We start from the raw sequence: 12345 nt of genomic DNA, 5'->3' as shown, positions 1-12345 counted from the left end.
CATGTGCCTCCAGACTCTTTTTTTTTTTTTTGTAATGATTTAGGGCAGAATTTTCTTCAAGTGTTGGAAATAGATGGTGCCAAGCAACGTGAAGGGTGGCCTCCAACTGTGAGTTACCATCGCCATTCACCCTTTGAGCTACGCAAACACTATGATTTTCTTGTGGGGGTTCATGATGTGAAAGAGAAGGAAACACTGATTTGAAAGGTTCACATTCTATCGCTAAAATATGGCATCTTATGATGCTAGTGGCTTCCCAGACACCCACAATCTCCCGCTTTCCTTAGTATCGAAGACCTGGGAAGACTCATTTCTTAGCCTCCCTTATAGCAAGGTGTGACCAAGAGTGTTAAGTTCTGGTCACTGAGATTTAAGTAGTGGTGTGGTGAGGCTTTTCTAAAGGTGTCTTTCTAGAGGCTGGAATTTGGACATGACAGCTGGAACTTCAGTAGCCTTCTGAGAACATGAGGTGACTTTGAGGATAAAAAGCATGAGTATGGTGGAATTGAAGGACAGGAGAAGCCTGGACCGTTGAGGACAGAAGGGTTATACCAGCACTGCAGAGCTTCCCTCTGAACTGCTATTATGTGAAAGAAAAATAAATCCTGTGAAGTGAAGGCACTGTTCTCTGCAGCAAAGCCTAAGCCTTATTGATGAAGGTAGTTTCCATTAAGTTATTAATACTAGGAGATAAACGTGTATTTCTCCCGTTATCCGTAGCAAAGATAGAATGATTTGCTTACACTTCATCTCACTGTTCTCGCTCCTACCTCGGGCTTTGTTGCTCTAATCTGGGGGTTCAGATCCAATTTCCTATTTTCAAATTAACTCTTTACACTTACATTTGCTTTCTGATTTCCAAATATGTTTACAAACCTGGTATTTATGGTTAGACTCTCCCAGACCCTCACCCTGAGCAGCTGCCAGAGTTCACAGCCCAGTCCCCTGTCTCTCTTCTCCCTCCCAAAGTCAGCCCTTTACCAGGGGACAATGGAAGTCAGTTAGCATAGGCGATAAACTTTGAGAGAAAGAATTCTGTGCCAGATCACAGAGACTTTATTAATAGAACAAATTTTGTGATCCCAAAATACCTACGGTGCCTCTACCATTCAATGCGGTCAACTATTTTATTGTTAATCTAAATTAACTTCCTGAACAGGAAATTCTGTTTATAAATGAACAATGGTTAGTTTTTCAAAACACCACATGAGATCATGTGGATATTAAAAGACTTCAAACTCATCCCTAAACAGTTCACTACAGCCTGATAATAAACAGTTAAAACAGATAAAACAATAAAACCTAGGCATGAAACAATTCCGTGTTACTTGAACCAGGGTTCAAACCAACACAAACATAAATTCAAAATGTATTAATAGAAAATTACAAAAGATAACTTTTTACAAAGCAGAATACAAATAAAGAAATATAAAGCTTTATTAAATATAATAAAGGAAAAAAATTTTAAGTTATCAGGTGACGTTGGTATGATACACAGGTGTCACGAGCAGTTAAAGTTTCTGTTAAGTGTGCACTTGAATAGCACAGATGACTACTCAAGAAGATCTCTTGCTCTGCTCTCCAAAGCCAGGGATGAGCAAAGAAAACCAAGGACAGCAGAAACCAAGAAGTGACTTCCTGAAAGCTCATTAGAAATGCAGCCCCACTGGGGGCACGTGAGTGCATTGGGGGGGTGACAGCTATAGGGCATGGAGTGTCTTTTCAGGGCGATGAAAATGTTCCAAAATTGACTGTGGTGATGACTGCACAACCCTGTGAACATACTAGAAACCATCAAATTATATGCTATAAATGGGTGAATTATATGGTATGTGAATTCTATCTCAATGAAGCGGTTACTCACACAAAAAATGTAACCACAAAGAATGTTTAAAAAGGTCACTAGGCACACCTAGCATCTTTGGACACATCTCCAAATCTTCCACCAGACACTGTTCATAAAAGATGCATCTGAATCTCCCTAAAAGGTTAATCACTTTTCCCACCATTCTAGGAAAGTCCAAGGAATTTCTAATACCCTTCTAGCCATTTCTACTGAAAATGGGTCAAGCGAAATAAGAGCTCATGCTTAAAAACAATAAGCTCTGGCTGCCCAGAGAATCCAACAATATGGACCAACTCTTCATGGCTTAACAATGCTGAGTGGGTGGGGTATTACTGGACCCACCAGAAGCCCTTAGAATTTATTTATTTATTTGGCTTCTCAACTAAAAAGGGATATTTCTCTCTTGTTAAGTTGACATCCTGATACAGATCAGGGCGTGAAGGTGTAGACCAGAAGTCCACCAACTACAGTCCACTACAAAATTCAGTCCCCTGTCTGTTTTTATAAATAAAACTTCCATTGGAACAGAGCTACACCCATTCCTTAAGGTACTGTCTGTGGCTGCTGTCAACTACAACAGCAGAGACCACAGAATCAACAAGCCTGAAACATTTACTCTCTGGCCCTTCAGGGAGAAGCATGCCAACCCCTGGCTCTAGGCCACAGGAGTCTACCGCCTTCCCCCACCCACACCCACCCAGTTCCCTAGCCCAGTGGAGCTAAGAGACTACGCCAAGGGCTTGAAGGTCACGGATACCACGGGGTGTTCCTGAAGACCACCTACAAGCCTCTGCCATTCAAGGGCACTCCAGCTACCTGAGGATCTCCTAAAATCCAGGCTGATCTCCCCTCACTTCCCACCCTTGCTGTGGCTCATTGTGAATGGAGTATCATTACACAACTCTGACCTTGAGCTAGGCCATGGAACTCCCCTTGGCCAGTGGAATGTGAGTGGACATCACTTACATCATATCCAACCAGAGGCTCCGAATATCCCTGTGTAGTTATATTTGTCCCCTTGAGCCCCTGTCCTCTGCCAGGAGAAGAACATGGCCCTAGACAGCTGCCGCCCTAGGGCCAGACACGTGGAACAGCCCTGAACTGAAGCCCAGGCGTGGAAACTTAAGACCAGGAGCAAGGAATAAGTGTTGCAGCAGCCACTGTAGAATCGGGAGTTGTTTGTTACCCAGCATTTCTACAGCAAAACCTGACTAATACATACCCAATTTAAAATCATGTAAAGTACAGCCACTGATAACTAGGAGGATGACGTTTACTGTATAGGGCTGAAATTCCATCACCATCAAGACTTCCTACCAAGTAGTCTAAGCAAGAAAGATGTGGCCATGCTTGGCTTTCATAATACCCTCTTGTACAAAAATGACTTCTGGAACTAACTCTAGCAAAGAGCAGATGGGAAGAGAATAAAGGTGGGACAGACCAAGGCAGGAGAAGGGATGGGGCAGATTTCTTCTGATCTACACATCTAAAGTTGCCAGCCCTAGCTGTCAGACTCTCGAGACAATGAACTCCTCTTTTTTCCGATCCCTTTCAAAAGTTGCAAACCCCGGGCTGCTGCAGGTGGCTGGTCTCAAGATTAAGGCTGCCACTCCTGCTGCCAGTGCTTCCCTGGCCCACTAGGTGGCGCTGCACCCGCTCCCAGGCAGGCCTGCGCCCTCCCTCAGGTCCCAGACGAAGGAAGGAGAGATCAGAATACTCTCAGGCTTTCTTCAAACTTAGACTTGATCCTCCCCACTTTTACTCACCACAAAACCCTACTTAAATAGAACTGAAATAGCATTGAGCATTGGAGTTCAAACCTGAAGTTATGACAACCTGAGTTGTCTGTTGTGAGCTTTTTTCAATACAGGAAGAAAAAATGGAGTAATATTTATCAGATACACTGAAATCTAACACATCGGATTGGGCGTGAGAACAGAATTTCTACCAAAAGAGAAGGGAAGTCAGGGTCCTCCTACCCATCGGCTTTGCCTCTTTCTCATCTTTCTAACCATTAATCCACAAGAACTTCCCTCTCTCCCACCAAGAACATGACCCAGGTGCATGGTCCACCACACAGATCAAAATCCAGCCAGGGATGAGAACCACCTGGAAGAGGACCATCTGAGTCTCACCCTGAGCTGACTCTCCGGGGGCCTGGGCTTTGTGTCGGCATCCTCTGGCTGCTCTAGCCACACTAGTTCATTTCCTTCCATCTGCCTTTCAAAGCCCTTGCTCATTTGCGACTCACACTACGCCTGGCGTGTGCTCACTTGTCTACTGTCCAGCCCCTCCACACGTGGCATCAGGTCCGCAGTCACCTTCCCCACCGTGCCCATCACCTCCCAGTCAGTCAGACACCATCCAACTCCCCACCTCTCCACTCCTGGACCATCGCCCTCCTGGATCACACCCCGGTCCTCCCAGCTCTCATGCCCTCCACTCTGACCCCTCCACCACATTACCTCCATCGCCTCTGCCCATCAGTCTGATTCTCACAGCCCTTCCTCCCTCTCTACTAAGTCCATGGCATCCACAGGACAAAACCCAATTCTGCACAAAAACAAATGGTTCACCTTACTCTGCCCTGCAGCTGGGCTGGGCGGGCCGGGGGGAGGAATTACAAAGCATGCTGGACAGACAGAGAGCCCTAGAATGCTGTGGGCCCCCAGGCTCACCAACCCATGTACCCCTCCAGCACGGTGCCCACAGAGGCCTTCAGGCACCAGGCACAGAAGTGAGAAGGGCTGGGTAGGGTCTGAAACAGCCTCTCCCTGGACAGCGAACTAGGGTAACAGCCTCTGCACAGCTTCCAAGTGCCCAGCGCAGGAGCTGGCTGGTCCTCTCTCTCTCCTCCTCTCCCAGAGGTTGGTCGTTCCCTCCTGAGGACGCCCCAAACTCCCAGTTCGCAGGCCTCTTCTTCACTCCATTTCCCTCTCTACCCAATTTACCTCCATCCAAGAATTCAGAAGGCTTCCTTGGTAGCTCAGCTGGTAAAGAATTCTCCTGCAATGCAGCAGACCCTGGTTCGATTCCCAGGTCAGGAAGATCCCCTGGGGAAGGGATAGGCTACCCACTCCAGTATTCTTGGGCTTCCTTTGTGGCTCAGATGGTAAAGAATCCTCCTGCAATGCAGGAGACCTGGGTTTGGTCCCTGGGTTGGGAAGATCCCCTGGAGGAGGGCATAGCAACCCACTCTGGAGAATCCCCAAGGATAGAGGAGCCTGGTGGGCTACGGTCCATGGGGTCACAAAGAGTCAGATATAACCGAGCAACTAAGCACAGCACAGCACAAGAATTCAGAAGAGGCCCTGCACCGGCACTGCAGGCAGGGTGAACGGAGGCCCTCTCTGCTCCATCTTCACCTCCAAGGTGCTTCTAGCTAAATCTTGGGGTTTCCCAATCAGCAGTCCAAAGCCCTTCATTATCACAGGAAGTGTGTTGCCTGACGCAATAGGGAAAGGGGCCAGCTTTACAACAGGCCAACTTCACCCCCTCCACATGCTGGAAAACACCAAAGAACATTAACCCAGCATGGCCTATAACCTGTTGTCTCTACCTAAGAGGTCCTGAGTCTTGGCCGACCTAGATCTATCTTGGTTGTAAAAACTTTCTACAAAGGGGGAAAAAAAAAGAACTGTGTTTCTTTCTATGAAGTGGAGGATGGGAAGAACTGGGAAAGGAGAGGAAAGGAGAGGACGAGAAGGGAGGAGAAACAGGTGGCAAGGAGGAGAGAAGAGGGGTTGGAGGAAAAAGAGATGGAGGGAGGGAAGGGGACGAAGTGGGGAGAGGAAGAGAGAAGAAAAGGGAGTAGAAAAAGAAAACGGAAAATGAAAGTTCTCCAAGAGCACCGTCTGGAACCAGAGAGCCCACTGGCCCCAGTCTCTATGGCGGTCCCTGTTCTGCAGATGAGACCTTTTCTATCCGGCTTCTTTCACCCCGCACGCTGCTTCCAAGTGCTATCCATGCTATATAGCATATATCAGTACTTCATCCCTTTTTATCCCTGAATCATATCCCATGGTATGAATATACTGCACTTTGTTTATCTAATCATCAACTGATAGACATTTGGGTCTCCTTTCTGGCTATTGTGAATAATGCTGCTTGGAACACACATATAAAGTTTTGTGCGGAATCATGTTTTCATGCCTCTTGGGTACATAACTTGGAGAAAAACTGTTAAGTCATACAGCAGCTACTATGTTTAACCTGAAGAACCACCAGACTGCTTTCCATGGTGCAAGCTTTGGGGAAGTTTGTTACACAGTGACAGATGACTAATACAAGAGAATTAAACGAAGTTAGACACAAGAGGCATTGAGGACAGCATGAAGCACACAGCACTCTGTCGGTGTTAGCTACTATCATCAGAGCACCTTCCCACCACAGGGCCTTTGCTCATGCTATCGTCAATGTGTGGATTGCTCCTTCCCTCTCTCCCTCTCTGCTGACACCTACACAGCCTTCAGATTTCTGCCTAAATATGGCTTTCCTACAGGAGCCTTCTTAGAAATGCTACTTCAGAAATCCCCTTTACATAATCTCTAAGCACCCTGTACTTCTGTGAATTATGGACATAGTCATAGTTTTGTGTAACTATTTTCAAGACATTTTTTCCTCTTCTGAAATATAAAAGAATCTCACCCTGGCACACCACCCTACCCTCTGTACACACAACAGAATCTCCAGAATACCTCTTAAAGGCCAACAACCCACTAGAAAAATGAGCAAAGACAAAAAGCAGGCTGTTAGCAGAAAATGAGACAAAAGAGAAAGGAGGAACAGACTCGTTCATAATTAAGAAGAAACAAAATGCGACGAAATACCATTTTGTATGACTATCTGATTAACCATGATGAAAACGGTCAATTAAGCCCAAAGACCCCTGCCTCCCCACATGGACGCTGGGCACTTAACAGGTGCAGGCTCTTTGGAGGGCTGTGCTGCGATGCACAGCAAATCCTAAATGCATATTCCCTGATAGCCCACAGACATGTGAAATAAGTGACCCAAAAGACATACATGCAAGAATGTTGTTCCTTGGGGCACTGTTAAAAAGCAAACACTGCAGATAAAGCATCTGTCAAGAGGAGACTCACAAAAACAGTGGCTCATTCTTGGCCGCTGAGAGGCCAATATGGTTAACTGCCCTTAGAGCTAATACCTGCACAGCAACCCTATCCACAGGGGCAGCGCCCGCCTGCTCACTACACACTCTAAGGAGGCCAGGTCCGTGAAGCTACAACCAGAACTCAGGCTCCATCATTTCACTTTAGTTTCTCCTCTACATTACTATAAGGCATTCCATCGTTATTTCTAAGATGGTGTATTTAGAAGGATTCATTACCTATTAACCTGGTTAATACAGGAGGAACCCAAAAAAAAACCTATTATGTCTGAGAACATAAACAAATGGAAGATGATAATGATAAAGCCAAACTATGAACAACTATGAAGCCATTTCAAAGCATAAGGCACCATAATGTACTGCAATGATGCAATCATAAGATTGTTAATTTTTAAAATGCAGATTTGGGTATACGGTATGTCCCATTAGTGTATTTTCAGAAAAAAAGAATTAGTTGCATAAAAACATACTGGAACGGTTTTTTAATGGTTAAACTGTACAGATGGAAGGGTGATTACTACTCTGCATTGACTATGCTTTGGTACAATCTTGAGTTTTACTATCTGCATGTGTAATTTTTATCAGTAAAACTCTACTTAAATGAACTTAATAGAAGAGAAAAACACACAATGAAGGAGGTTAAATAGGGTCAGAAAGCAACGCTGTTGGGTCCAAACCCCAAGGATGCCTGGTTTACAGGAGAGGACAGGTCTCCCCACTCTGCACCTCCTTAAAGATGAGGGGGTATCAGTCCCTGCCCAGCAGGGTTGTGCTGAGAACAAAGTGAGTTTCCAGAGCAGTGCCTGGAAGCCTGCCAGGCACAGAGCAACTACCCAGTAAGTGTCAGCCTTTGTTAGGATCTGTGATGGCTAATTGTCAACTAGACTGAGCCGTGGGGTACCCAGATATTTGGCCGAACGTTATTCTGGGTTGTTTCTGTGAGGCTGTTTTTGGATAAGATTAAGATTTAAATCAGTAGACCGAGTGGAACAGATTCCCCCTGCATGATGTGGGCGGGCCTCATCTAATCCACAGCAAGGTCTGAATAGAACAAAAAGGCTGACTCTCCCTAGGGTAAGACAGAATTCCTCCTGCCTGACTGCCCTCCAGCTGACATCAGCTTTTTCCTACCTTTGGACTCAAAGTGAAACACTGGCTCTTTCTAGGCTCTTAGTGTTCATTGCTCAGTCGTATCTGACTTTTTGTGACCCCACAGGCTGTAGCCCACCAGGCTCCTTTGTTCATGGAATTCTCCAGGCAAGAATACTTGAATGGGTACCATTCCCTTCTCCAGGGCATCTCCCTAACCCAGGGATCGAACCCAGGTCTGCTGCTTTGCAGGCAGATTCTTTACGTCTGAGCCACTGAGCCTGCTAATCTCCAGACTGGAATTACACCACTGCCTCTCCTGGGTCTCCAGCTTGCCAACTATGTATCTTGGGATGTGTCAGTTTCCATAATTGCATAAGGCAATTCCTTAGAATATGATATGTAAACATATATAATATAATATAATAAAAATAGCCTGTTGGTTCTGTTTCTCAGAAAAGCCCTAACACAAGATCTATGAAATCTGATTTGTTCCAAGTCCAATTACAGCCATAAAGTTCCTGCTCATGATAGTTTCTGCTTGATTTGCTCAAGTTTGTCTGAGGTCAAGAGAAGAAAGTCAAGGTTCTCAGGGCCATGAGTCCCAGAATCACCAGTGAACTGTGTGGCTGGGAGAACATTCAAACCCACCTGCAAGCCACACCCAGCACTCTCTTGCTGAATCGCTTTCAAGTCCCTACAATAAACCTCAGCAGAGGGGGCACAAAAGGATGCTGAGGACAGAGGCGCACGTCTGGCCCTTCCAGTCCCCCTAAAGAGCAGCTTGAACACAGCGTGTGTGAAGCAACAACTGCTCTGATACTTGCAAAGTAAATCAAAGCAAATCCATTATGAAAACCCGGTGCCTAAAGGAAAACCCTTAGGAATGCTATTTGCGGCTGGGGGACTCAATGTACTGAAGCCCTTGCAAAGCACCCCCGATCAAATCTTTAATAACACTACTCTTTATTTTTTATTTTATTTTTTAATTTGGCCATGCCACGCAGCATGTGGGATCTTCATTACACCACAACTAGGGGTCAAACCCGTGGGCCCTGCATTGGAAGTGCAGAGTCTTAACCAGTGGAATGCCAGGGAAGTCCCTTTATTTTTTTATTTTAACTTATTATTTGCCAGTTTCCTAAAACAGTTTGAAAGAGGCAAAGACTAACACCAATACATCAGATACATTAAAACTTGTCTCAAATTAAGAACAAAAATAAATTATGAAAATAAGAATATATCAGGCATCTGTAACTATAGCCTGTCAATCATATGTCAGGACTCTTACTAATAATTGTAACTAAAATTTACAGTACATGTCAAAACCCTGTCTAATAAATATTCCACCCACTCACCTAAGGATGAGGAGTGGAGGAGAAGCAAGGTCAGCATGTTTAAAAGACAGAAGTGAGTGTTTTTGTGTTTTGCTGAAGATTAAGTGTTAGCTCTAAAACCAGCATAACAGGGCCCTCCTCCTGCAGTGCATTTGCAAAAACAGACCAAATGCTAAACCAGGGCCATTCAACTGAGAGAAGCAAAGATCATTTCTAAGTTATGAATTCAGCAAAGGATGTGCAGTTCCCTAGACTCTAATTCACATTTTCTCACTCTGTGAAAGAAGGGGTGTTTCATCGTCCATTTTTTTCTGTTTCATTTAGCTAAGTAAGGACCATTAACATTATAGATTTTCAATGGAAAACACAATAAAAATTTTATACTAGACAGGAATTGATAAGCAAGACTTCACATTTAATTCATAAAAGATGTCCATAATATTTTATTTGAGCATGTTTTCAGAGGATAAGTCACCAAGTCTGATGGCTTAAATTGGTGACAGAAAAGGAACAAATCTGAAATGGTGGCCCTACAATGACAAGGACACCCAGATAGGACAGTTCCCATGAGCATGGTGGGAGCAATCCTGGCTGGCTCACAGTGAGTCACTTCCACCTCTGCCCACCTCCAGGGCTCTAAGGGGGAGACCAGATCTCACCTGTGGACACCATCAAAAAGCTGGCCTCAGATAGATGCTAGTTGAACAGAATTACTGACCAAGCCTGAAGATATTTTAAATACACACACACCACAGCATCTCTATAATCTCCCATCCAGAGTTCTCACATGTCTTGAAACCTACAACTGAATGGAATAAGAAGAGCTCAGGCTTCCGAGAAACTCACTGGTGTGTGGACCCAGACAGACCATGAGTAACAGCATATCGACAGGACAGAAACTAGATGCACCAACTGTCAGACTCTGATCAGCTTAGAGGAAGTGAGCAGAAACTTTAGCCCCACAACATGAGACAAGCCAGAGCAGAACCGATTAGCAAGCTCACCATCACCGGGGTGTAGACGGGAGGGACAGGACCAAGCACATTTAATACCGAGGGAAAAAAGAGAAAACTGTGGGTAGAAAAAGAGGAAAGGATGGGGGGAGACACTGTCTGACTGTGTTCCTCACCTTCTGAAAAATCCCTTGCTGACCCAGACACCAGATGAGGCTTTAAGAAACCAGGATAAGACACAGGATCAGGAAAATCATAGAGGAGGAGAGGTCAGAGGTGACCTTGGAGACCTTGCTCAGCTGCTTCAGAGAATTTTGGAGGGCAGGTGGTGGGAGTCCTGAAGCCTGGTCCCAACTCAGACACGCTACTCACGGCTCCGCGGGGGTCACCCACCCCTCCTGAGCCTGGATGAGGGACTAAGAGGAGGGTGAGCGACTTCCAAGGTCCCTCCACTCTGCATGTCAGCAAGTCAATACTGCAGTTTCCCATCCCAGGTCCAAGGACAACCTGCCAAGCTGAACAGAACAGGAGAGAAACGACTTCTCCGGCGGCCTTTCGCCTCTCTGGGCCCAATCTTCACAAAGGAAAGCACAGTGGACATGCTGGGCAAATACACTCACCACATGAGCTTGTCCGAATGAGCCTGCCTGGGCAGAGTCCTGGCAGAGGCTGGGCCCTCACGGGCTGCCCGAACTGAAACACCAAGGCCATGTGCAGAAAGAGACTCCAGCGGCAGCTCAGAGTGAAGAGCGATCCTCCATTAGCACCCAGCCTGGGCAGCACCTCGGCCCAGCCACCTTCTGCACCTACTCAGCATTTCTCTGAGTTTGCTTGTTGGGGCAAATCCTAAGACTGTGCACTGCCCTGGAAGCACAATGGGTTACGTAACTCCAGGCAGCCTGGGCACCCTATCGGCTCATCTCGTTAAACCACCCCAAACCAAAAAATGACGCACCCCAAAATGTGATATCCCTGGGGAGGAGGAGGGGGAGGGGGAGCGGGGCTTTGTGCTGGGCAATTTGGCTTTGCCTAAAAATTAGAGAGGAACAAAAAGCCTGTTGTTCATCTCAGCTCTCCCTGGGAACCGGGGGTGGCATGGATTTATCTGAGGCTGGATGCCAAGCGGTCTCCCAGGACTGCGCTTGGCAAAGTCCTTGGAGTCCACATACATGTTGTTGGGGATACTCAAGAGGGTTTTCTGGTTTGTGTCTTCCTCCCAAAGACCAACATATAAAGCTTTAACCTGAGTGTGTTCTGCACTGTCTGGCTGCCTTAAACACGTAACAGTGGCTGTGTTTATACTCTTGCTTACCAAGCCACTGCCAAACGTGACAGAGCTGAGCTGTTTCTCAGCTGTCCCATGGCGCCTGCTTCGGATGTTCCAGCAAAGACCCGCCAGCTACCACGCCCCATAGGGCTTGACGTTTCAGCACTGCCATTCTGCCATTACTCTGCCCTCGTTTGTCACGTTCGAAGTGAAACTACTTTAACAAGTGAAACGCTTCCTGGATTTCACTGGCAAAATGCCACTAGAATCCCAGCGGTGAGCTTATGTGTTCAGACAAATGAAAATGCAGTTGGGACACTGCCTCCTCTGGGAAGGCCCCCTGGTCTCCCCCATCCTTTCCCCTTCAAGGCTCAGCCAGGCCCCCTCCTTGGTGTTCTTCCGTGTGCCTAACCATTGGTCTAACCATGCTGCATAGCCTATTTCTACTCGCTTATCTGTCTCCCCACCTGGACTGTATTCCTGGCGGAGGTGGGGCAGGGAACATGTATCTTAGGGTCAGGATCTACATCAAGCCCCACACCTTAGAGCTCAGGGATCTGAAGGCAGGATGCTGAGCTTTTCCCGACTTAATCAACATTCCCCACTTCATGGGAATGCAGTAATAATTAATCGACACATTTCATTCACTCAGCAAATAGTTACTGAGTAACGGCCACATGCAGGTGCTCTTACAGTCATGAGACTCAAGGGTGCACAAAATC

General features: G+C 46.2%; 1 protein-coding gene across 1 annotated transcript in view; it reads right to left on the bottom strand.

Annotated features, from left to right (window-relative positions):
* Window positions 1–11067, bottom strand: part of TRAK1 (trafficking kinesin protein 1) — a 103953-nt gene extending 92886 nt beyond the window's left edge. Inside the window, exon 1 of the mRNA XM_068982855.1 lies at window positions 10977–11067. Coding sequence (XP_068838956.1) covers window positions 10977–11067 — 91 coding nt within the window. The remainder of the gene's footprint in view (window positions 1–10976) is intronic.
* Window positions 11068–12345: the final 1278 nt, after the last annotated feature.

The sequence above is a fragment of the Capricornis sumatraensis genome, chromosome 10 (genome assembly GCF_032405125.1).
Source record: "Capricornis sumatraensis isolate serow.1 chromosome 10, serow.2, whole genome shotgun sequence".
Classification (NCBI taxonomy): domain Eukaryota; kingdom Metazoa; phylum Chordata; class Mammalia; order Artiodactyla; family Bovidae; genus Capricornis; species Capricornis sumatraensis.
Note: the sequence above shows the minus strand (reverse complement) of the source record. Positions and strands in the feature narration are given on the sequence as shown.